The sequence below is a fragment of the Salvelinus alpinus genome, chromosome 16 (assembly GCF_045679555.1).
Source record: "Salvelinus alpinus chromosome 16, SLU_Salpinus.1, whole genome shotgun sequence".
NCBI classification, from domain to species: domain Eukaryota; kingdom Metazoa; phylum Chordata; class Actinopteri; order Salmoniformes; family Salmonidae; genus Salvelinus; species Salvelinus alpinus.
In genome coordinates, this window is record NC_092101.1 from 11,088,257 (window position 1) to 11,111,667 (window position 23,411).

Consider the following 23,411-nt stretch of genomic DNA (forward strand, 5'->3'; position numbering starts at 1 on the left):
AGAACAGAGAAGCGAAATGTGATTAGCCTAGTAAAGCCCAACGATTGGGGAGAACAGAAAAATTGTGGGCGTCTGAGACGAGAAGTGGGTGCTGATAGGACAAGACGAGAGTTGCTAGAGAAGGGCGGTCTTAAAAAAGTTGGCCATGGACTTTGATTGTAAATGGTCAATTGTCAGTCACAAATTAAATCCGCATGACGATGAAAAGATTGTTATTTTCATAATTTTTATGCAGAATTAATTTGTGATACAACTGTCTACATATGTTTTGAAAAATGCCATATCCTGGTATTGCATGGCTGAACCTGTGCTTCCAACACCTTTTGGTGTAAGTTCGTGGACGACTGTAAGGAAAATAGACAATACATTATTCTTCATATGCCTAAAGAACAAATTAAGGGCAAAGACGCTATCAAATATGCAGATCATTTTTGACAATTTATCCAAATGCGTTGCTACGATTCCCAAGAAACAGATTCAGCTTTGGGCCTATGGGCACAGTAAGACAGATTCTTGTTTCACAAGATGGCCTAAATCCGTGAGCATGGCCTTGACAAATGTAGGAGATGTACTGGGAAGACAAAAACAGTATGGAATAGATTGTATACATTTAAAACCTTACTTCTCTTTGCCGTGTCAGTGGCATACCCTCTGTTTCTGTAACAGCTGCCTAATCAGACCCTTATCTAGTCGGATTGCTGTCGTTCGAATTTCAACCTTGTCTGGCATCAAAGGTTATGGGACTCCTTTGATGTGGGAAAGCTTCTGGAGTGCGACAGAGGGAGATCGAGCCCCCTGTACCACCTGGTCCCAAGACTCCTCACTGCTATGGCAACATCCTGAAAAAATAGCAAAATTCCTCTACCCTTCATAAAAAAAACAATAAGACAACATATGGAGATGGGTTGAGTGCAATTTGATGCAAAATGGCTAGGCTACACTACAGCAGGTTTGCCTCTATGTATATTCACATTGAACAAAAACTGCGAGAATGAAATAAACGTAATCTGAATGGAGCAAATATGCTGTTGAAGCTCCTGGACTCAGTATATCACAAGGATCTTTCTGTATCAGGTAACACACCATAAATAATTACCTCACATGCTCCCTTTCAGGAAATTACTTTTCTGTTTGGGTGCAGGTGACACACCTGCCCATAGATGAATAATTGATGGGGCCCACATCGACCAGACTGAAGCCCATTGTCTCTCTAGGCTTAGCCTACAGCACTCATCATTACACAGCCAAAATACATTAGGCCACAGGTATGTCTCTCTGGGCTAGGGCGTCATGCTCTGAAGGGGAATATATGAACAATTAGGCTGTATTAATTCTTAAAAGCTCTAAATAATATTTTGTATATAGGTAATGTACCCTTACCTAATAGTTTGAAATAATACATACGAGTAAGAATACACTAAGACATCATAGTAGCTTCCATTTATAGCCAACTAATACAAACATAGTTCAACATAGGCCTATAGACTTACATGACAGCTGTTATTAGGCTACCTGATGAGTACTACAAATAAAGGATATTTATGACATTTCAATAACACATTTATATTAGTTTAGTGATATTAAATTACTCTTGATAACATTTTAATCTGTCCACATTCAAATAACATACAGTATGCCTAGCCTAGGCTTCCATCTTTTTTTATGGAAATATGCTGCAGTAAATTTGAGAAATTACATTGCATCCAAATCATGGCTGATTCCATCCGAAATGTTTAGCATGTGCAGGTTATTATACACCATATATACAAATGTATGTGGACACCCCTTCAAATTAGTCGATTCGGCTATTTCAACCACACCCGTTGCTGACAGGTGTATAATTTCGAGCACAAAGCCATGCAATCTCCATACACAAACATTTTCAGTAGAATGGCCTTACTGAAGAACTCAGTGACTTTCAACGTGGCACCGTCATAGGATGCCACCTTTCCAACAAGTCAGTTTGTCAAATTTCTGCCCTGCTAGAGCTGCCCCGGTTAACTGTAAGTGCTGTTATTGTGAAGTGGAAACATCTAGGAGCAACAACTGCTCAGCTACGAAGACGTAGGCCACACAAGCTCACAGAATGGGACTCCCGAGTGCTGAAGCGCGTAGCGCATAAAAATCCTCTGTCCTCGGTTGCAACACTCATTACCGAGTTCTAAACTGCCTCTGGAAACAACATCAGCACAAGAACAGTTCGCCCAGGAGCTTCATGAAATGGGTTTCCATGACCGAGCAAGCCTAAGATCACCATGCGCAATGCCAAGTGTCGGCTGGAGTGGTGTAAAGCTCGCCGCCATTAGACTCTGGAGCAGTGGAAACCCGTTCTCTGGAGTGATGAATCACATTTCACCATATCCGACTGATGAATCTGGGTTTGGCGGATGCCAGAAGAATGCTACCTGCCCCAATGGATAGTGCCAACTGTAAGGTTTGGTTGAGGAATAATGGTCTGGGGCTGTTTTTCATGGTTCGGGCTAGGCCCCTTAGTTCCAGTGAAGGGAAATCTTAACACTACAGCATAAAATTACATTCTTGACGATTCTTTGCCTCCAACTTTGTGGCAACAGTTTGGGGAAGGCCCTTTCCTGTTTCAGCATGACAATGCCCCCATGCCCAAAGCAAGGTCCATACAGAAATATTTTGTTGAGATCGTGTTGCAGAACTTGACTGGCCTGCACAGAGCCCTGACCTCAACCCTATCAAACACCTTTGGGATGAATTGGAACGTCGACTGCGAGCCAGGCCTAATTGCCCAACATCAGTGCCCGACCTCACTAATGCTCTTGTGGCTGAATGGAAGCAAGTCCACACAGCAATGCTCCAACATCTAGTGGAAAGCCTTCTCAGAAGAGTTGAGGCTGTTATAGCAGCAAAGAGGGACCAACTCCCTTATAATGCTCATGATTTTGAAATGATATGTTGGATGAGCAGGTGTCCACATACTTTTGGTAATGTAGTGTATTATTATGGCAGTGGCACGCATTTTTGTCATGTCGATTGACTTAATTTTGAGACAGGTTCATCGTTCAGGTTCATGTGGACTGCTCTTTTTATATACACTAAGCTTGAGCGACACCATGTGGTTAACTGATGCATTGTTGTTGGGTGAAAACAATTTTTTCCCTCTCGCTCTCATCCAACACTTCCCACACTGCCCCTACTCGGATGGTATCGCGCCGTCCCAACCTTCGCTCTCTCTCCCCCGCTACTCTCTCCTCTTCCATCCTATCATCTCTTCCCTCTGCTCAAACCTTCTCCAACCTATCTCCTGATTCTGCCTCCTCAACCTTCCTCTCCTCCCTTTCTGCATCCTTTGACTCTCTATGTCCCCTATCCTCCAGGCCGGCTCGGTCCTCCCCTCCTGCTCCGTAGCTCGACGACTCATTGCGAGCTCACAGAACAGGGCTCCGGGCAGCTGAGCGGAAATGGAGGAAAACTCGCCTCCCTGCGGACCTGGCATCCTTTCACTCCCTCCTCTCTACATTCTCCTCTTCTGTCTCTGCTGCTAAAGCCAATTTCTACCACTCTAAATTCCAAGCATCTGCCTCTAACCCTAGGAAGCTCTTTGCCACCTTCTCCTTCCTCCTGAATCCTCCTCCCCCTCCTCCCCTCTCCTCCCTCTCTGCGGATGACTTCGTCAACCATTTTGAAAAGAAGGTCGACGACATCCGATCCTCGTTTGCTAAGTCAAACGACACCGCTGGTTCTGCTCACACTGCCCTACCCTGTGCTTTGACCTCTTTCTCCCCTCTCTCTCCAGATGAAATCTCGCGTCTTGTGACGGCCGGCCGCCCAACAACCTGCCTGCTTGACCCTATCCCCTCCTCTCTTCTCCAGACCATTTCCGGAGACCTTCTCCCTTACCTCACCTCGCTCATCAACTCATCCTTGACCGCTGGCTACGTCCCTTCCGTCTTCAAGAGAGCGAGAGTTGCACCCCTTCTGAAAAAACCTACACTCGATCCCTCCGATGTCAACAACTACAGACCAGTATCCCTTCTTTCTTTTCTCTCCAAAACTCTTGAACGTGCCGTCCTTGGCCAGCTCTCCTGCTATCTCTCTCAGAATGACCTTCTTGATCCAAATCAGTCAGGTTTCAAGACTAGTCATTCAACTGAGACTGCTCTTCTCTGTGTCACGGAGGCGCTACGCACTGCTAAAGCTAACTCTCTCTCCTCTGCTCTCATCCTTCTAGACCTATCGGCTGCCTTTGATACTGTGAACCATCAGATCCTCCTCTCCACCCTCTCCGAGCTGGGCATCTCCGGCGCAGCCCACGCTTGGATTGCGTCCTACCTGACAGGTCGCTCCTACCAGGTGGCGTGGCGAGAATCTGTCTCCGCACCACGTGCTCTCACCACTGGTGTCCCCCAGGGCTCTGTTCTAGGCCCTCTCCTATTCTCGCTATACACCAAGTCACTTGGCTCTGTCATATCCTCACATGGTCTCTCCTATCATTGCTATGCAGACGACACACAATTAATCTTCTCCTTTCCCCCCTCTGATAACCAGGTGGTGAATCGCATCTCTGCATGTCTGGCAGACATATCAGTGTGGATGACGGATCACCATCTCAAGCTGAACCTCGGCAAGACGGAGCTGCTCTGCCTCCCGGGGAAGGACTGCCCGTTCCATGATCTCGCCATCACGGTTGACAAGTCCATTGTGTCCTCCTCCCAGAGTGCTAAGAATCTTGGCGTGATCCTGAACAACACCCTGTCGTTCTCAACTAACATCAAGGCGGTGACCCGTTCCTGTAGGTTCATGCTCTACAACATTCGCAGAGTACGACCCTGCCTCACGCAGGAAGCGGCGCAGGTCCTAATCCAGGCACTTGTCATCTCCCGTCTGGATTACTGCAACTCGCTGTTGGCTGGGCTCCCTGCCTGTGCCATTAAACCCCTACAACTCATCCAGAACGCCGCAGCCCGTCTGGTGTTCAACTTTCCCAAGTTCTCTCACGTCACCCCGCTCCTCCGCTCTCTCCACTGGCTTCCAGTTGAAGCTCGCATCCGCTACAAGACCATGGTGCTTGCCTACGGAGCTGTGGGGGGAACGGCACCTCCATACCTTCAGGCTCTGATCAGGCCCTACACCCAAACAAGGGCACTGCGTTCATCCACCTCTGGCCTGCTCGCCTCCCTACCTCTGAGGAAGTACAGTTCCCGCTCAGCCCAGTCAAAACTGTTCGCTGCTCTGGCACCCCAATGGTGGAACAAACTCCCTCACGACGCCAGGTCAGCGGAGTCAATCACCACCTTCCGGAGACACCTGAAACCCCACCTTTTTAAGGAATACCTAGGATAGGATAAAGTAATCCTTCTAACCCCCCCCCCCCCTTAAAAGAGTTAGATGCACTATTGTAAAGTGGTTGTTCCACTGGATATCATAAGGTGAATGCACCAATTTGTAAGTCGCTCTGGATAAGAGCGTCTGCTAAATGACTTAAATGTAAATGTAAATGTAAAACGTTCCATACTTTTCTCTGTTTATTTGAGTGTTCTAACATTCCCATTCCAATGACAGATTGTATGTAATGACATTCAACGTAGAGTGTTGTCACAATGTTCTATGATTGCTTGTTGATGTTTCAAAGGCAAGTGCACCGACTCATGCTCAACATTGCATAGGCTAGAATTGTGTTTTAATGCGAGAATACATTTGGTCATTGATTTTAATTACCAGTCTATTGTAAAGGGCATTAGGAGAAATGGAAGAGTTAAGGAATATTTGTTTTCCACTGATCTATTTTGCAGTTAGGCTACATTTGCTCTTCTATACAGCTACACTATAGACTATTTTGAGTTTTCAGACTAAGGTTAATTTTGGTCGGCTATAAATGTACACTGAGTATACCAAACATTAGGAACACCTTCCTAATATTGAGTTGTGCCCTTTGCCTTCAGAACAGGCTCAAAAGGTCGGGGCATGGACTCTATAAGGTGTCGAAAGGGTTCTACAGGGATGCTGGCCCTTGTTGTCTCCAATGCTTCCCACAGTTGTTTCCCCTTCATCTACACTGATTGAAGTGTATTTAATTAGTGACATCAATAAGGGATCATAGCTTTCACCTGGATTCACCTGGTCAGTCTATGTCATGGAAAGAACAGGTGTTCTTAATGTTTTGTATAATCTGTGTATTTTCCCCAGTTATCTCAGGACACTTTGAAAAACAACAGATCCTGAAAGGACTATTTGGCCAATACAAATAGTTTATAAAACTGTCACTGGTTTCCAGACACTCAAAGCTTACATTTGTATTTTTTTTTTTAACTATATTTTTGAAAGGTCCCATCTGCCATGTCTAAGCAAGTGCAATGCTTGAGCGTCTGAGCAAATTAATCACTCGGGCTCACTGCCATGGCTCCCACTGTCCCCACAAACTCTGGCACAAGGGGAAACCTAACCCAGGAGTTGGGCATCAGTGCAAAATTAATTGGAGATATGAGGATGGCCATGGCTAAGATTGGGAATTCACACTTGCCACAGAGGTGAAAGTTGAGGAGGAAGAGAGGATGTGGGTCATAGGAGCCAGAGGAAAATTATACAACGCCTATCCTCAGATGAGGAGGAGGAAGGGGAGATTGATTATGCACCATTCATGGGGAATATCATGAATGAAACTGGGGATGAATCCGACGTTAGCCACTGCAGCCTTGTGACCCATGTGTCAAGAGAAGGAGGAGATGCCCCAGTGAGAAAGCCAGAAGAGGCCTTGACTGGAAACAAAGGCAGGAAGCCCAAGCAGCAGAGGGCAGTGAAACAACCTTTGTTTTCTAGGAGGATTGTTCAAGAGGACCCCAAAGGCAATATCCACATGGAAGTTTGGGTGGAGCAGGAGCATAAGAACAAGGAGTCAAACCATTGAGAAGAGGGCAGTCCTAACAAACTATTCTTTACATCACCCATCTCCTGAACTGCCTTTCAGACATTGAGCGAGCCCCAGAAGATAAGAAGTGGTCGACCTCTAAAGGTGGATAGGGTGCCCCATCCCCTTCTAAACCCAAGCCCCTTTTCCAGGGCCAGGGTGAACCCTACAGGCAGGGCTCCTGTAGTGCTGTCCTCTTCCCTCCTACATCCCAGAGGTCTGGTGCGGCCACAGTGCACTCTGCTTCGGATAAATGCAAAGTGAAGGCAATAACCAAGAAACTAGAGAAAAGTGAGCATACTATATCTGCTGCAGAAATTATTTCTACATTATTATTGGCCAGAATTACTTTTGCACCTGTTTTGTCCGGAGGTTACAGCAATCATATTTGTATGTGTGTAGCACTTCACAGTGCAGCACAGAATAAATTGGTTATAAATAACATGGTAATAGTAAACTCCGCAAAAAAGAAACATCCTCTCACTGTCAACTGCGTTTATTTTCAGCAAACTTAACATGTGTAAATATTTGTATGAACATAACAAGATTCAACAACTGAGAAATAAACTGAACAAGTTCCACAGACAAAGGGGGGGGGGGGTCAAAATCAAAAGTAACAGTCAGTATCTGGTGTGGCCACCAGCTGCATTAAGTACTGCAGTGCATCTCCTCCTCATGGACTGCACCAGATTTGCCAGTTCTTGCTGTGAGATGTTACCCCACTCTTCCACCAAGGCACCTGCAAGTTCCCGGATATTTCTGGGAGGAATGGCCCTAGCCCTCACCCTTCGATCCAAAAGGTCCCAGACGTGCTCAGTGGGATTGAGATCCGGGCTCTTCACTGACCATGGCAGAACACTGACATTCCTGTCTTGCAGGAAATCACACACAGAACGAGTAGTATGGCTGGTGGCATTGTCATGCTGGAGGGTCATGTCAGGATGAGCCTGAGGAAAGGGTACCACATGAGGGAGGAGAATGTCTTCCCTGTAACGCACGGCGTTGAGATTGCCTGCAATGATAACAAGCTCAGTCTGATGATGTTGTGACACACCACCCCAGACCATGATGGACCCTCCACCTCCAAATCGATCCCGCTCCAGAGTACAGGCCTCGGTGTAACGCTCATTCCTTCGACGATAAACGCGAATCTGACCATCACCCCTGGTGAGACAAAACCGCGACTCGTCAGTGAAGAGCACTTTTTGCCAGTCCTGTCTGGTCCAGCGACGGTGTGTTTGTGCCCATAGGCGACGTTGTTGCCGGTGATGTCTGGTGAGGACCTGCCTTACTACAACAGGCCTACAAGCCCTCAGTCCAGCCTCTCTCAGTCTATTGCGGACAGTCTGAGCACTGTTAGAGGGGTTGTGTGTTCCTGGTGTAACTCGGACAGTTGTTGTTTCCATCCTGTACCTGTCCCGCAGGTGTGATGTTCGGAAGTACCGATCCTGTGCAGGTGTTGTTACACGTGGTCTGCCACTGCAAGGACGATCAGCTGTCCGTCCTGTCTCCCTGTAGCGCTGTCTTAGGCGTCTCACAGTACGGACATTGCAATTTATTGACATGGCCACATCTGCAGTCCTCATGCCTCCTTGCAGCATGCCTAAGGCACGTTCACGCAGATGAGCAGAGACCCTGGGCATCTTTCTTTTGGTGTTTTTCAGAGTCAGAAGAAAGGCCTCTTTAGTGTGCTAAGTTTTCATAACTGTGACCTTAATTGCCTACCGTCTGTAAGCTGTTAGTGTCTTAACGACCGTTCCACAGGTGCATGTTCATCAATTGTTTATGGTTCATTGCACAAGCATGGGAAACAGTGCTTAAACCCTTTACAATGAAGATCTGTGAAGTTATTTGGATTTTTACGAATTATCTTTGCAAGACAGGGTCCTGAAAAAGGGACATTCCTTTTTTTGCCGAGTTTATAATTGTGTATGTTATAGTTACATTATAGTAATGAATATTACTTTCAATATAAATGGTATGTGGGCAAGGTATGTAATGTGTGATTGTTATTTGTCTATGTCTATGCCCTTCCAGACTCCCTCTGCCTACCCAAGGACGTCAGAGGACAAAAATCAGTTAACCACCTAACTGAGGAACTCAATTTAACCTTGCACAATACCCTAGATGCAGTTGCACCCCTAAAAACGAAAAACATTTGTCATAAGAAACTAGCTCCCTGGTATACAGAAAATACCCGAGCTCTGAAGCAAGCTTCCAGAAAATTGGAACGGAAATGGCGCCACACCAAATTGGAAGTCTTCCGACTAGCTTGGAAAGACAGTACCGTGCAGTACTCACTGCTGCTCGATCATCATATTTTTCCAACTTAATTGAGGTAAATAAGAACAATCCTAAATTTATTTTTGATACTGTCGCAAAGCTAACTAAAAAGCAGCATTCCCCAAGTGAGGATGGCTTTCACTTCAGCAGTAATAAATTCATGAACTTCTATGAGGAAAAGATCATGATCATTAGAAAGCAAATTACGGTCTCACATTTACATTTACATTTTAGTCATTTAGCAGACGCTCTTATCCAGAGCGACTTACAGTAGAGTGCATACATTTTAGTACATTTTTACATACTGAGACAAGGATATCCCTACCGGCCAAGAGCAGACGCTCTTATCCAGAGCGATTTACAGTAGAGTGCATACATTTTTATTAAAAACATTTATTTTTTTACATACTGAGACAAGGATATCCCTACCGGCCAAACCCTCCCTAACCCGGACGACGCTATGCCAATTGTGCGTCGCCCCACGGATCTCCCGGTTGCGGCCGGCTGCGACAGAGCCTGGGCGCGAACCCAGCCCAGCCTGGGCGCAAACCCAGAGACTCTGGTGGCGCAGCTAGCACTGCGATGCAGTGCCCTAGACCACTGCGCCACCCGGGAGCCTCCTCTTTAATCTGCGTATTCCTCCAAAGCTCAGCTGTCCTGAGTCTGCACAACTCTGCCAGGACCTAGGATCAAGAGAGACACTTAAGTGTTTTAGTACTATATCTCTTGACACAATGATGAAAATAACCATGGCCTCTAAACCTTCAAGCTGCATACTGGACCCTATTCCAACTAAACTACTGAGAGAGCTGCTTCCTGTGCTTGGCCCTCCTATGTTGAACATAATAAACGGCTCTCTATCCACCGGATGTGTACCAAACTCACTAAAAGTGGCAGTAATAAAGCCTCTCTTGAAAAAGCCAAACCTTGACCCAGAAAATATAAAAAAACTATCGGCCGATATCGAATCTTCCATTCCTCTCAATTTCTTTTGAAAAAGCTGTTGCACAGCAACTCACTGCCTTCCTGAAGAAAAACAATGTATACGAAATGCTTCAGTCTGGTTTTAGACCCCATCATAGCACTGAGACTGCACTTGTGAAGGTGGTAAATTACCTTATAATGGCGTCAGACCGAGGCTCTGCATCTGTCCTCGTGCTCCTAGACCTTAGTGCTGCCTTTGATACCATCGATCACCACATTCTTTTGGAGAGATTGGAAACCCTAATTGGTCTACACGGACAAGTTCTGGCCTGGTTTAGAGCTTATCTGTCGGAAAGATATCAGTTTGTCTCTGTGAATGGTTTGTCCTCTGACAAATCAACTGTACATTTCGGTGTTCCTCAAGGTTCCGTTTTGCGACCACTATTGTTTTCACTATATATTTTACCTCTTGGGGATGTCATTCGAAAACACAATGTTAACTTTCACTGCTATGCGGATGACACACAGCTGTACATTTCAATGAAACATGGTGAAGCCCCAAAATTGACCTCGCTAGAAGCCTGTGTTTCAGACATAAGGAAGTGGATGGCTGCAAACTTTCTACTTTTAAACTCGGACAAAACAGAGATGCTTGTTCTAGGTCCCAAGAAACAAAGAGATCTTCTGTTGAATCTGACAATTAATCTTGATGGTTGTAAAGTCGTCTCAAATAAAACTGTAGAGATACTCTTAATGATGGGCTATGAAAAGCCAAATGACATTTACTCCTGAGGTGCTGACTTGCTGCACCCTTGGCAACTACTGTGATTATTATTATTTGACCATGCTGGTAATTTATGAACAGTTGAACATCTTGGCCATGTTCTGTTATAATCTCCACCCGGCACAGCCAGAAGAGGACTGGCCACCCCTCATAGCCTGGTTCCTCTCTAGGTTTCTTCCTAGGTTCTGGCCTTTCTAGGGAGTTTTTCCTAGCTACCGTGCTTCTACACCTGCATTGCTTGCTGTTTGGGGTTTTAGGCTGGGTATCTGTACAGCACTTTGAGATATCAGCTGATGTAAGAAGGGATATATAAATACATTTGATTTGATTTGATTTTAAGTGGCCGTTGTGTCAAGAAACAGTGCGGCTTGGCTCGGTTGTGTTTCAGAAGATGCACAGCTCTCGACCTTCATCTCTCCTGAGTCCATATGGGAGTTGCAGTGATGGGACAGGACAGTAACTACCAATTGAGGAGAAAAAGGGGTAAAAAATATTTTTTTAACAAAAATATATATAAAATGGAAGTATGGAGGCAATTTTGTGCCAACAAAAATAAGGGATTAAATGTGTCCAAAAAATATATATTTCTTGAGCTTTCTTATATCTCCTAGATATTGGACAGACACTTCAAAATAAGGACCTCGGCGTTACTGTAACGGGCTTCCTCCTTCTCCTCATCCGAAGAGGAGTAGCAGGGATTTGACCAAAATGCAGCGGGTTGTGAATACATATTGATTTAATAGACAAAACGGAAAAACACGACAAACACTTGAATAATTACAAAACAAATAAACGAATGTAGACAGACCTGGACACGAACTTACATACAACGTGAAGAACGCATGAACCAGGAAAACAGACTACATAAAACGAACGAACTAACAAAAACCGGAACAGTCCCGTGTGGCGTAACATACAGACACTGACACAGGAGACAACCACCCACAACGAACACTGTGAAACAACCTACCTAAATATGACTCTCAATTAGAGGAACGCCAAACACCTGCCTCTAATTGAGAGCCATACCAGGCAACCCTTAAACCAACATAGAAACAGACAACATAGAATGCCCACCCAAACTCACGTCCTGACCAACTAACACATACAACAAACTAACATAAATAGGTCAGGAACGTGACAGTTACTCTGGACCCTGATCTCTCTTTTGACGAACATATCAAGACTGTTTCAAGGACAGCTATTTTCCATCTACGTAACATTGCAAAAATCAGAAACTTTCTGTCCAAAAATGATGCAGAAAAATGTATCCATGCTTTTGTTACTTCTAGGTTAGACTACTGCAATGCTCTACTTTCCGGCTACCTGGATAAAGCACTAAATAAACTTCAGTTAGTGCTAAATACGGCTGCTAGAATCCTGACTAGAACCCCAAAATTTGATCATATTACTCCAGTGCTAGCCTCCCTACACTGGCTTCCTGTTAAGGCAAGGGCTGATTTCAAGGTTTTACTGCTAACCTACAAAGCATTACACGGGCTTGCTCCTACCTATCTTTCCGATTTGGTCCTGCCGTACATACCTACACGTACGCTAGGCCTCCTAATTGTCCCTAGAATTTCTAAGCAAACAGCTGGAGGCAGGGCTTTCTCCTATAGAGCTCCATTTTTATGGAATGGTCTGCCTACCCATGTGAGAGACGCAGACTCGGTCTCAACCTTTAAGTCTTTACTGAAGACTCATCTCGTCAGTGGGTCATATGATTGAGTGTAGTCTGGCCCAGGAGTGTGAAGGTGAACGGAAAGGCTCTGGAGCAACGAACCGCCTTTGCTGTCTCTGCCTGGCCGGTTCCCCTCTCTCCACTGGGATTCTCTGCCTCTAACCCTATTACAGGGGCTGAGTCACTGGCTTACTGGTGCTCTTTCATGCCGTCCCTAGGAGGGGTGCGTCACTTGAGTGGGTTGAGTCACTGACGTGATCTTCCTGTCTGGGTTGGCGCACCCCCTTGGGTTGTGCCATGGCGGAGATCTTTGTGGGCTATACTCGGCCTTGTCTCAGGATGGTGTCACGAACCGGCTCAAAGCCCGTAACAAAAGGGAGACAACGTGGAGATAAGGAATAACAAAATATATTTATTAACTAAGGTAACCTAAATGCAATTAACAATGGTGTGTGTAATCAGTAATCAGTAATGTAAGTGAGTGTTTTGCTTGCATAAATGTGATAATGCGGTGTGTTGAAAGGTGCTAAAGCAAACAACCAAAAAGCCACAAAACGCCACAACAAAATCTATGACGGTGTCTGCATGGAGAGAGTCTCTTCCATGAATGGGGAAGTGGTGTATTTATCCTGGGAGACACCGGGCCCAGGTGTTTCCCATGTAGCTGACGACCCTCCCAACTCCGCCCACCGGCATCCTAATAAGGAAACAAGAACAAAGAGAGAATACGGCAGACAGAGTGGGAGGGTCGTCACAATGGTAAGTTGGTGGTTGAAGGTATCCCTCTAGTGGTGTGGGGGCTGTGCTTTGGCAAAGTGGGTGGGGTTATATCCTTCCTGTTTGGCCCTGTCCGGGGGTATCATCGGATGGGGCCACAGTGTCTCCTGACCCCTCCTGTCTCAGCCTCCAGTATTTATGCTGCAGTAGTTTATGTGTCGGGGGGCTAGGGTCAGTTTGTTATATCTGGAGTACTTCTCCTGTCTTATCCGGTGTACTGTGTGAATTGAAGTATGCTCTCTCTAATTCTCCCTTCCTCTCTTTCTTTCTCTCTCTCGGAGGACCTGAGCCCTAGGACCATGCGTCAGGACTACCTGGCATGATGACTCCTTGTTGTCCCCAGTCCACCTGGCCGTGCTGCTGCTCCAGTTTCAACTGTTCTGCCTGCGGCTATGGAAACCCGACCTGTTCACCGGACGTGCTACCTGTCTCAGACCTGCTGTTTTCAACTCTCTAGAGACGGCAGGAGCGGTAGAGATACTCTTAATGATGGGCTATGAAAAGCCAAATGACATTTACTCCTGAGGTGCTGACTTGCTGCACCCTTGGCAACTACTGTGATTATTATTATTTGACCATGCTGGTAATTTATGAACAGTTGAACATCTTGGCCATGTTCTGTTATAATCTCCACCCTGGCACAGCCAGAAGAGGACTGGCCACCCCTCATAGCCTGGTTCCTCTCTAGGTTTCTTCCTAGGTTCTGGCCTTTCTAGGGAGTTTTTCCTAGCCACCGTGCTTCTACACCTGCATTGCTTGCTGTTTGGGGTTTTAGGCTGGGTATCTGTACAGCACTTTGAGATATCAGCTGATGTAAGAAGGGATATATAAATAAATTTGATTTGATTTTAAGTGGCCGTTGTGTCAAGAAACAGTGCGGCTTGGCTCGGTTGTGTTTCAGAAGATGCACAGCTCTCGACCTTCGTCTCTCCTGAGTCCATATGGGAGTTGCAGTGATGGGACAGGACAGTAACTACCAATTGAGGAGAAAAAGGGGTAAAAAAAAATTTTTTACATATAAAATGGAAGTATGGAGGCAATTTTGTGCCAACAAAAATAAGGGATTAAATGTGTCCAAAAAATATATATTTCTTGAGCTTTCTTATATCTCCTAGATATTGGACAGACACTTCAAAATATTTTGGGGGTGTGTCCCCCATTCATTTTTACTTACACCTGTATGTTGACTTCTCCATTGATGTTGTTTTAAATTTTTTGCAGACTTTTCTTGGCGGATGTACAATCGTCGCAAATTGAATTATGGGGAGTTTCAGTGAACATAATTGTGCACTAGCAAAGCCGACTGAAAACGAGGGCTGAGGGGCTTATGTTGCAAACTTCCCTTGCTTGGCCAATCATTTGGACCACCCTCCAAGATGGAGGCAGGGATTCCCCCAAGGGCATAAGGTAAGTGGACGAGGGTGTGTCTTTTAAGTGTTTAGACCGCAGCCACAATCATCACGGGATGAACGAGTGACGAATTTCCGGCCAAGGGTGGTCCATTTAAAAATCATTCCTTCCTCCCTCGCCCCCAGCCCTACAAGTGTATACTCGTCAGACGTTATGATACGTCATCAGAAGTGTCCACTTAATTTGAGGGCTGAGGGGATAGGGTGTGTCTTTTAAGTGTTTGGACCGCAGCCTGGGTTGTATTTATGGTTTGGGTCACTGCTTTGTTCTTCCGGCTCGGTGACGTCAGGTGACGTTTATACTTCCTTTGTACGAAGGGTATCGTGATCCTGTCACATTTGTGTTATTATTTTTTGATAGTATTCATAAATTATTATAGCTGCGTCTGTCTTTAATTTGAATCACGTTGACTTTTTCTTATGCGATATCTGTTTTTTATTAAATAATTTATGGAAAAATAATGACACATTTTCTTCCCTAAACCAGATAACTTCTGAACTAGAAATATGCCGCCATTTTGTAGGTTTTTTTTCTAACCCTAACCGGATGTGTAACGGCCGTCCCTCGGTGAGTGAGTAGACCAAGGCGCAGCGGGTGATGAATACATAATGTTTATTTGACAAGACGGAAAAACACGAAACGAAATACACTTGAATGATTAACAAAATAACAAAACGAACTAGACAGACCTAAACTATGAACTTACATGAAACGAGGAACACATAAACGACCGAGACGAGACAGTACCGTGTGGTGCAAAATACACAGACACAGCGACAATCACCCACAAACAAACAGTGAGAACAACCTACCTTAATATGACTCTCAATTAGGGGAAAACGCAAAACACCTGCCTCTAATTAAGAGCCATACCAGGCAACCCAAAACCAACATAGAAACAGCAAACATAGACTGCCCACCCAAAACTCACGCCCTGACCATCACACACATACAAAACAACAGAAAACAGGTCAGGAACGTGACAGGATGCTTATTAATATCTTTGTCAATATCATTCTAATATGCGTGCAAATTCATATGTACCTCTATTAAAACCTACATAATGCTGTATCAGCACATACCAACTCAATGTTTGAAGTGGGGCACTTTTTAAAATGTGTTTTTCAGTCATTAATATTTAAGCTTGAAATGTTGGAACCTCATAATTTAATTAGGGTCCCTTAGTAAACCTTCATGTCAAATAATGTTCAGATATGTTCATCTGTTCTTGACTTACAAATCATTAAAGTTTGGATAAATTGCACCTTTGGGGGGCGCTACAAAGCACCCCATAGCCAGCAGGGGTATGAGATTGCACAAATATGTTTGATTCATCCCAAATATATTTTGTGCCAAGCCACAAGTCTGAGCTACAAAAAACAAAACAACATTTTGGGGGGGATTCCATGACCAGACATGGCTTGTTAAAATATAACGTTTCCTAGTGGTGTATAGAGCTTCATGGCAGAAAACAAGTGTATGTATGTAAATGCTTATAAAAAACGGTGTTATATCGATATTGGAGCCTTGAGAACCTTGAAAATATACTATTTAAACATTCTACACCCTTTATATGGTAAGAACCGCCCCTCTATTCCCATGGTCTTCTTCATGGCATATTTCTGATAAGCAAGACAATTATGCACTGAATTCTCACCGCCTATTCAAACAGAGCAGCTTTGCCATGATTTGGCTTTCAGAAAATACATCCCTCTGTTAAGTATCCCACAGAACCCAAGCAGATAAACAAACCTGTCGCAAATCATGACGCATGTCAATATGATGCAGTGGTAGTCTACAGAAAGAACGCACGTAAGGCAGACAATTGGTCTTCATCGTTTTTTCACCTTGCTTGTAGGCTATATACCGTATCTTGACTGTCTGACATAAGCATGCTATTTCATCTGGGGAAAATAACAGGAGCCCGACCTAATTCTGCTACATTGGCCTACATTACATTTGACTCAATATAAGATTTTAATTGACACACCGTTAACTGATTTAAAGTCAAACAGAAAAACAGCACTAACACTTTTGGGGCCAAGCTTCCTGCCATCCAGGACCTCTATACCAGGCGGTGTCAGAGGAAGGCCCTAAAAATTATCAAAGACTCCATCCCCCCTAGTCATAGACTGTTCTCTCTGCTACTGCACGGCAACCGGTACCGGAGATCCAAGTCTAGGTCCAAATGGCTTCTTAACCCCCAAGCCATAAGACTCCTGAACAGTTAATCAAAAGGCTACCCAGACCCCTCTTTTACGCTGCTGCTACTCTCTGTTTATAATCTATGCATAATCACTTTAACGCTACCTACATGTACATATTACCTCAATTACCTCAACTAACCGGTGCCCCCGCACATTGACTCTGTATCGGTACCCATGTATATAGCCTCGCTTGTTATTTTACTGCTGCTGTTTAATTATTTGTTACTTTTATTTTCTACTTATCTATTATTACTTAGCACTCTTTTTTTCTCAACTTCTTAAAAGCATTGTTGGTTAAGGGCTTGTAAGTAAGCATTTCACTGTAAGGTCTACTACACATGTTGTATTCGGCGCATGTGACAAATACAATTTGATTTGGTTCGAATTTTTTATTACATGGAAATAATTTATTCGTACTATGTCAGGGGTCAACGTCGGGAGACCAGGCTGATCCTGAGGGAGGTGGTGGCGGCCTTCTCCCTCTCCTGTGGGAGAGAGAGAGATGCAGGGGTGGTTTAGGATTTCAGAAAGATAAGTCATCATCTGAGCTCTCAGCAATAGAACTCTCTTCATCTGAGCTTTCATCTTCATCAGAGTCATCAATAATAGTCCCTTCTCCCAGAATTAGCTTGTGGTAAGTGTTCCTGGTGTTGACTTGGTCTTGTGGCAGTTTACTCAATCTTCTCTTCAGGAGGCAGATACGGCCATTCCTCCATCCCTCTGACAACTCCACTGCATTGCCTAACAGTCACATGTAAAGCCGTAAATTATTTACAATTCCAATACACAAAATAGTGTGGAGGATATTTGTATAGCAAGAAAAAAAAAATGGTCCAAAAATAGTATAAACCTCAACTTACTCTGACCTTGCAGCTGTAGGGACAGTGCCTCCAGAGTTCCTGTGGCTCTTTGTAGGCTTCCCCAGTGGCTCTTCATCTCCTGCAACAGGATCCTCTCTTCCTCCTGCAGTCTGTTCACCAACATTTGATGGCAAGATTGCTGTTGCCTTTGAGATGTAAACTCAGAGGTATATAACAGTACAACAGCAATGATTGCAGCCTACGCTGAAAGGTAGATAGAAACCTTCTGCAATCATACACTTACTGTTGCCAAGTCTCTCCCATGACCACACAAAGTTGTCAGTATTGAGCAGCTCATCCACTGTGGGGAGCCTAAACTCTGCCTGCTGCTCGTGAAGTTGAACAATGGCAGCTGTCAAGGCCTTCTTGTCCTCAACAATTTCTCAGAATCTGATGTCTCCTCTTGTTACCGTCTGAATAATAAGGGGTGATTAGACGGACTGTAGCTTTAACCAATAAAGATCGAGTGGGTGAGGTATATGGCCAATATACCACGTCTAAGGGCTGTTCTAAAGTACGACCCAACACGGAGTGCCTGGATACACCCTTTAGCCGTGGTATATTGGCCATATACCACAAACCCCCAAGGTGCTTTATTGCTATTATAAACTGGTTACCAACGTTTTGTCATACCCGTGGTATACGGCCGTCAGCCAATCAACATGCAGTGCTCGAACCAACCAGTTTATAATCAGATATATTACATGACTATAAGTTATAGAGCTACTATAGAGACACAAACAGAGTACAAAGCATTCAACAAATTTCGAAAGAATTTGTTGTCATATAAGTTATAACATTTTACAAGACATGCAGACTCTGTTGTTTATGGTCATGTAATTTCTCAGTTTACTGAAATGTTTTACATTACATAACAAACATGACTTCACTGACATCAATGTAATTATGTTACGCGGAGTGGAACCCAAGAGCAGACTCAGACGAGGAGACTGGGATGAAGTAACCAATGTATTTATTAAAACACAGGGGGAAGATGGAGTGCAGGTCAGGGGAAGCTCGGGCGGGTTGCTGGAAACCAGGTGCGGAGGCTGAGGCTGGAGCGAGAGGGGTTGAGACAGGGTAAGCAGGTCCGGAGGGGAATCCAAAGGAGTAGTAGAGTGGGGTATCCAGGACAGAATAACGAGACGTGGGACTGGAGACAGGGACCAGAGTAAGAGCGAGCAGAACTGTAGCAGAGAAGAAAACAGTGTCAGGCAAGGATCTGAATAGTAACAAACGGCTAGAACCGTAGACTGACTGAGCAGAGATTACGATCTGGCAGCGTGGAAGTAGCAGGGCTGAGTATTTGTAGAGGTCTTGATTATGGAACAGGTGGCAGCTGGTGGGGATCTGCTCTGACTGCAGCACACCTGTCTCCGCCCACACAATCACACACACACAGAGAGAGAGAGAGAGAGAGAGAGAGGGGGAGAGGGAGAGAGTACTGGGGGAGTGGCGGCAGGTCAAGGAGACACAGGATGAGCAGTAGAGGGCGTTGCAGGAGCAGATGTGACAAATTTTGAAATTGAGAGAGAGAAACATCCACTGCTGCACCTCAGCAACCCACTCATGAAGCACAGCGTCGTTGATGTCCTGCTCGACTTCCTCTCTGGTTGTGTTGCCAGAGACTAATTGCGGCCTCCCCATTTGAGCTATAATGCCTTAATGAACAAATAAATGTTTTAAATAATGTATTCATTCTATTTAAAAAGGCATTACAATATCCTTTCTGCATAACACAAAAACAGTCCTGAAAGAAAACAATTACCTCATAAGACCATTCATGCGCCTTCGCATGCATAAAGCAGAGGAGAGAGTGCATTGTCTGGGCATGCCTGCACAATGTTCTGCAAATATGGCCAGTATTTGCATGTAACATTGCAGCAGAAGAAGCCCACCGTGCCAACAGAACACAACTCCTTCTGCAAGTACACTAAGTAGGCATATACCTCGCCTCTGTACATGTTGGGGGCCTTGAGGAAAACGCTGTGTCGGCAAACTACTATCTCAAGGCCCTCCTCATCTACTTTGGCAGATGATTTTCCTGACGTCTCTTTGGCCGCTGTCCACTCTGATGTGCCACACACTCCTTTGACTGGCATCTACAACATAAGAAATCACAGTGTAGTGCAGAAATGCACATTTGTGGCCTACTGGAGGTCATTTTGCAGGGCTCTGGCAGTGCTCCACCTTGCACAAAGGCGGAGGTAGCGGTCCTGCTGCTGGGTTGTTGCCCTTCTACGGCCTCCTCCACGTCTCCTGATGTACTGGCCTGTCTCCTGGTAGCGCCTCCATGCTCTGGACACTACGCTGACAGACACAGCAAACCTTCTTGCCACAGCTCGCATTGATGTACCATCCTGGATGAGCTGCACTACCTGAGCCACTTGTGTGGGTTGTAGACTCCGTCTCATGCTACCACTAGAGTGAAAGCACCGCCAGCATTCAAAAGTGACCAAAACATCAGCCATGAAGCATAGGAACTGAGAAGTGGTCTGTGGTCACCACCTGCAGAACCATTCCTTTATTGGGGGTGTCTTGCTAATTGCCTATAATTTCCACCTTTTGTCTATTCCATTTGCACAACAGCATGTGAAATTTATTGTCAATCAGTGTTGCTTCCTAAGTGGACAGTTTGATTTCACAGAAGTGTGATTGACTTGGAGGTACATTGTGTTGTTTAAGTGTTCCCTTTATTTTTTTGAGCAGTGTACTTCATACCAAAAAGACGACCAGCATGCACTTTAAGAAGGCATAATTATACCCTGAACAAAACATCAACACATAAGTAGGTAGTACAAACCCTGAGGTGTTCTGGAAGCGGTATTGCTTACAATTCCCATCCACTGATATAGCATCCATCTCCTGTGAGCAGGCAGGACAATGGAGGAGGTCGCTTCCACAAAGCTTGGTTATTTCCAAACGCCCTACGTCCACTCGAGGAATGCCTTCTGGAATGTGCCGCCACATATCTTTCCACTCTAATCGCATGCACAACATACAGAGGTATAAGGGCCAATTTTTATATTAGGAACAAATATTAACCACAAATTAATTAAAAGTATAATTTGATTAGTATATACACACACTTACCCTGCCAAAGTGCTTTGTTCTTCCGTCAAGCATTCCCACAAAGGCATGTGGGACCAACACCTTCAAAGGACTTGAAGAGGTCCACTGTGAAGATGGTCTGGTGAGTCACGGTGGCTGGCAAGTAGCCACTCTTTACAAGTTCGTCCAGCCCCACTCTCCAATGTCTCAGACACCCGGAGCAGTTCATATCAGGAAGGGACAGTTTGTAGCGCCCTGAGTCAGGAGTAATTATTAGGAAGTAATTAATTACATTCTTTAAAAACATGTGAATAGAAGTAAAGTCCTTAAAAACCACATACTACCATTTATTCCAGTCAGGATGACTGCTTGCAACTCGTCACTGTCAGGGCGCTGGGAAGCGGGGGAAAACACACTGCTGTGGCATAGCTATGGGCAAAAGACAAACTAGAAACCAAAATGTAACACAAAAGAATCACAAATAAATTGTTAATTATATTTGGACTGTAGATACTGATGATTTGAAAATTGTGCAGCATGACTAAAAAGTGGGTATCGAAGGTGCTATCAGATTTCATTTGAAACACTTAAAAAATAAACACACACCTTGCTCCTGGAAGGTAAGGGACCCCTCATCATCCTGATGAATTAATGTTGGTTGGGGACAAGGGGCAATAAAACCCTTCAAACTGACACTGGCCCAATAAAGTACCTTCAGCAGAGAGCATGCTGTCGACCATTGTCTCTCTCTTATCCCCTCACGTTTGTGCACACAGGGTCTGCCTCTCTGCCCAAAATGTAATGACAGAATTGATGAAAAGAATAGCTTGGCTGTATGAACTTTTAAAAAGTTTGGCATGGCATATGTTTGGCATTCTAGCATACTGTACCTGTATCTTGTGGGGATAGGTGCAAGAGCATGGGTACTGCAGGAGGATGGGTACTGATACTGAAAACTATTAAATAAAAATTGTGTTATTTATATAATGTAACTTAAAGGCATTAGTATAACGGTGTTTTATGGGTGAAGAGATAGGAATCCACTATGACAGATATATGTCATCAAATTATGATATGAACTGTAGGTCATTATATTAGATACATATGTCATTCAATTACAAGTGCATCACAATGTGGTTTTAATGTACATTAGCTGTGGTTCCTCTTATTTTGGGAGTAATATAATATTTTTAATCTATTTTTAATACATACCTAAGAGTTCATGCCTGCAAGACAGAGGCTTAGGTTACAGTCAATCGGTCTGAGCATTTGAACGTTTTATATCACTACTTTGTATTAAATACCACATTGAAATAAAAGCCAGTGAGCCAGCAAAAAATTTTTTTTTATTTTGCAACAGCATTTAGTAGTTAGAAATGTCCTAACTGCTGCCTGACAAGTTGAACGACGTTAGCCTTGATGCGGCCCTTACTCTTTTGGGGTTGTTGTGTGTAGTGTGATTTCCTCAAGGTCAAGCGACCTGGCTTTACGCCTACCTCATGTCAATAGCCCCTCCTACCATTTGCTAATCTGATGCGCAGAGTAGGATAGTGCATGAGGGTCAAAAGCATGTCCTGTTAAAGCTTGAAGAATTTATTATAGAGAAGCACAGGTTGTGTTTTCTGAACTGAGGGACTAGTGTAACGATCCTAGCCTTGATAAGTCTGTTAAGAAATACCCCAAGGGAGATCTCGCTCTTGGCATCTCCCTTGGGGTTCCTTTAGGGCAGGGTTTCCCAACCACATTTTACATGTTTGTTTTAACCCTTATTGGTTCAATAAGTCAACAAGGAAAAGGTTTCATTATTGTGGGGATAGGTGCATTTTCTTATTGTGTGATTGCATTATATTGTGCAAAAGCAAAACGCAAAGCCTCCACAGTTAACACCAAAATGTTTTTGTTATTGATCTGCTTTAATTCACTCAAATTTTAGGTGTGAGCAATCCTGGTATTATTATTTATGAACTATATTTGTATATTCACATTTGCACAATTGATATACAGGCAGCAAAAAGAGACTTAGTTTACAGTTTTAAATGTGCAGACACCAGTGTAACTATGGAATCAGTTATATGGGACACATACAGGCCATAAATAAACTAGCTACAGTACACCATCAAAGATCTAATTAAAATAGTTAATTCTGTTTATTATATGGTATGTATTATATGCAGAGTAATTTCTTATTTTAAGTTGGGTGAAGTATTCAACACAACCACTGAGGTGTAATAAGAACGAACACAACACTATCAGTTCCGGTACAAATGATGAAACGGTCAGTTCCGGTACTACGGAATCATGGGAGATTGAGTTTCACAGTCCGTCACTCATAACCCACCACTTTTAAGTCATGAAATAAATAACGCAATAATTCACAAAAACAATATTTCCATGTGCTTGAACAATTGATATTATTGATTGTCTTTTTACATAATTAATAACAGCGAGTAGCTAGCTAAAAAGCCCCAATGTTCACTTTGAACCAGAAAGTTAACGTTAGCATACAAGATACGGTTGGGCCAGAGTGAATAAATATCACTTGTCTACAAGGTGAACCAAT

At 44.2% G+C, this 23,411-nt stretch overlaps 1 protein-coding gene and 1 long non-coding RNA gene across 3 annotated transcripts; one reads left to right on the forward strand and one right to left on the reverse strand.

The window, feature by feature from the left end:
• The first annotated feature begins 3,769 nt into the window (after positions 1-3,769).
• Positions 3,770-5,464, forward strand: LOC139541766 (uncharacterized). Its single transcript, XM_071346722.1, has 2 exons — positions 3,770-3,996; positions 4,202-5,464. Exon 2 carries the CDS (start codon positions 4,564-4,566, stop codon positions 5,311-5,313), a length of 750 nt encoding a protein of 249 aa, XP_071202823.1. The 5' UTR covers positions 3,770-3,996; positions 4,202-4,563; the 3' UTR covers positions 5,314-5,464.
• Positions 5,465-18,792: 13,328 nt separating this feature from the next.
• LOC139540783 (uncharacterized) lies at positions 18,793-23,347 on the reverse strand. 2 transcript variants are annotated; one of them, XR_011668271.1, is made up of 5 exons: positions 21,458-23,347; positions 21,196-21,298; positions 20,894-21,106; positions 20,604-20,781; positions 18,793-18,987 (listed from the first exon to the last, which is right to left on the reverse strand). It is a non-coding gene; the product is annotated as an uncharacterized lncRNA (long non-coding RNA). The 2 variants fall into 2 exon arrangements; XR_011668270.1 differs by having other exon boundaries at positions 21,196-23,347.
• Positions 23,348-23,411: the final 64 nt, after the last annotated feature.

Excerpts from the sequence above, each read along its gene's own strand:
- LOC139541766 (XM_071346722.1), top strand. The coding sequence starts at position 4,564 with ATGACGGATCACCATCTCAAGCTGAACCTCGGCAAGACGGAGCTGCTC.